This window comes from Peromyscus californicus, unplaced genomic scaffold (genome assembly GCF_007827085.1).
Source record: "Peromyscus californicus insignis strain IS unplaced genomic scaffold, ASM782708v3 Scaffold_12__1_contigs__length_115047231, whole genome shotgun sequence".
Taxonomy (NCBI): domain Eukaryota; kingdom Metazoa; phylum Chordata; class Mammalia; order Rodentia; family Cricetidae; genus Peromyscus; species Peromyscus californicus.
In genome coordinates, this window is record NW_026294413.1 from 85,536,289 (window position 1) to 85,539,525 (window position 3,237).

The 3,237-nt window shown below is 40.5% G+C and overlaps 1 protein-coding gene across 1 annotated transcript; it reads right to left on the bottom strand.

The window, feature by feature from the left end:
* Positions 1-897: 897 nt before the first annotated feature.
* On the bottom strand, positions 898-2,327 carry LOC128107588 (olfactory receptor 2L13-like). The gene is given in 1 exon segment (XM_052733640.1): positions 898-2,327. A coding segment is annotated over 1 exon segment (987 nt). The 5' UTR covers positions 2,087-2,327; the 3' UTR covers positions 898-1,099.
* Between the last annotated feature and the right edge of the window lie 910 nt (positions 2,328-3,237).

Genomic DNA, 3,237 nt, shown 5'->3' on the forward strand with positions numbered 1-3,237 from the left:
TCCTGTTTCATCTCTGACTTGAACTTGGATTTTTCTGTCCCTGTCCCTGCAGGGAAGTGACACTGAACACTCCAGCATCTTCCTGTTCTTGAATCTTTTTTGTCTGGCTTTTCTTTTCTTTTTTTAAGTCTTTTTCTAAAGACATTTTTTTTTATTCCTTTTACATGCCAACCATAGATCCCCGTCTCATACCTCCTCTGCTTTTCCCCCAGGTTCTCCTGGACCCACCCTCCTCATTCCCTCCTCCAAAAGTGTAAAGGCTCCTCCCATGTGGAGTAAGCAGAGCCTGGCACATTCAGTTGAGGCACTACTAAACCCCTCCCCCATGCAGCAAGGCTGAACAAGGCTTTTCTTATATTTCCTTCCATTTTCCTTATATGCCATGCTCTCAACTTCTCCCACTTGGTCCTACTCATTTAAGTTCCTTCCATCTTCCCTTACAGTCCAGAAAAATTGCTTTTTGTCCTCTAACTACCACATGTCTATCTGTGTGCCTGTCTCATTTATTGTAATTTATGTATACTTCAACTCCAGTAGGTGTTTGTCTACTTACCACTGTAACCTCATTGGTTAGGTAATGGGCTAGCATGCAGTAAGTGACTACTCACAGTCTATTTATTGAATGAGTAAATGAAGTTTACCCCAAGTGTTGTTTTAAAGATTAGATTAATTGTCACTTTAAAAGTTTGATATAGATCAATTCTCTGAATTTTTTTACAAATCATAATAATTAAAAACTCTGACAATCTTTTTTAAGTATTCCATATACATAAACTTTTAATAATGAAAAGAATGAAAGCAAAACATATAATCAAAGCAGTTAATTATGTTAATTTTGTTGAAACAAGTCAATATCAGCATACAATATTATTTTACAGTAATATTTATACACTCATAAGGTATAATGTGTCATATTATGTTAGAATAGTAATTGCCAAATTTCTGTTATTGATATAATTGACTATAATGTTGTGATTTAAACATGTGAATAATTGCTATACTATGTAATAATGAACATATTATTTAATCTTAACCAGTAATAAGTCACCAGAAAGGTATGACATGTGTGGGGGACACATTACATTTCCAATAGGCAACACTACTCTGTCATTCTCCAGGGACTGAAATATGAGTAGAGAGGAAATGACAAAGTTTTTGTGGAAGAGAATGTCCCAAAGACTGTTGTCATGGCCCCCAGGACCTCTTTATTCCTCAGGCTGTAGATGATGGGGTTGAGCATAGGAGTGAGGATAGTGTAGAAGACAGTCAGAATCTTATCTTCTGTGGGCTAACGGAGACTCCTGGGATGAAGGTAAGTGTAGACAAAAGGTGCATAGTAAAATGTCACCACAGTTAAGTGAGTTGAACATGTGGTGAAGGCCTTTTTCTTTCCTTCTTTTGAGCACATATGGAAGACAGCAAAAAGGACCCATCCACAGGAAGCTGTGATGCCAAGGAAAGGAAGTAGAAGAAACAGGCTTGTACTCACAAATACCATGTACTCATACACCCAAATGCCCTTACAGGCCAGGGGCAACATGGCAGGGACATCCCAGAAGAAATGGTTAATGGACCTAGAATGGCAGTAAGGAATGTGAAGGAGATAGACTGTATGTGATAAGGAGTTAATGGAGCCCAGTGTCCAAGATCCTATGATCATCTCCAGACACATCATTTTGCTCATGGGAATAGGATAATGAAGAGGGTGGCAGATGGCCACGAAATGGTCATAGGCCATGGAGGCCAGGAACAAGCCCTCAGAACCTGCCATGTTCAGAAAAAAAAAAGGATTGCACTCCACAGCCAGTAAGGTAATGCTTTTCTGGCCAGAGAGGAAGTTGAATGCCAACTCGGGAACAGTGGTAGAGATATGCATCAGGTCCATGAGAGAGAGCTGACTGAGCAGAAAGTACATGGGGGTGTGGAGTTTGGGATCCACACGAATGAGGTGGATCATTGCTGAGTTGCCAAGCAAGGCCACAGAGAATATGGAGATGATGAGCAGCAAAAGCAGTAGGCCTATGTGAATTTGTGGTAATAATCCTAACAAAATGAAATCACGTGAGCTCTGATCCCATTTCTCCATGAAAATGTATTGCTTTCTCTTTCTTCAAAAGTGACCTGAAAGTAAAATGCACTTATATAATGTAGAACAGGAGAATAAAGAGGAACTGGCTTGGAATGAATGCTTGCACTGAGTTGTTCTTACAACCAGCACCATCCTTCTGTTGAATTTATTTTGAAATCTGAACTGAATGTTTCTTCCCCCTTGCCTCTGGCCAAGTTCTCAGTTCAGAGATACCTGTATGGTCATATTTTATTTTTTAACAAATATTTTTATTTTATAATTAATTTTATTTTACATATCAGCCACGGATTCCCCTGTCCTCGCTTCTCCCAAACCTCAGGCTTCCCCCCACCAAATCCACCCCCTATTACCACCTCCTCCAAGGCAAGTTCTCCCCTGGGGAGTCAGCCCAGCCTGGTAGATTCAGTTGAGGCAGGTCCAGGCCACTCCTCCCTGCACCAAGGCTGAGCAAAGTGTCACAGCATAGACCCCATGTTCCAAAAAGCCATCTCATGCACCAAGGACAGGTCCTGGTCCCACTGCCTGAGGGGCCTCCTAAACAGTTCAAGCTCATCAACTGTCTCACTTATCCAGAGGGCCTGGTCCAGTTCCATGGGGGCTCCTCAGCTATTGGTTCACAGTTCATGTGTTTCTGCTAGTTGGGCTATTTGTCCCTGTGCTTTTTCCATCATGGTCTTGATATCTCTCACTCATAGAATCCCTACTCCCTCTTGCCTGTTGGACTCCTGGAGCTCCACCTAGGGCTTGACTGTGGATCTCTGCATCTGCTTCCACCAGTCACTGCATGAGAGTTCTATCATGACAGTTAAGGTGTTTGGGAAAAAACTCTGACAATCTTTTAAAGCCTTCATAATGACAAGTTTCCATGCAAAAGGGAAGTACCAACTCGCAGTTATCAGTATTTCCTCTTCTGTCAGTATTTATAATAGTATTAACTATGAATAAGTAGAACAAAAAACACCCCACAAAAAGTTATTTAATTGTTACTAGCATAATAAGTATAAATAGTAAATGTAGTAAAAGCTATTGTGGAAATGGGAAATCTGGTGTCAAGGAGTTCCTATTGTCACGATAAAAAGCACCATGACAATAATTCAAGATCATTGAAGAGACTTCATTTTCTCCAAAAAGACAATATATGAAGTTAT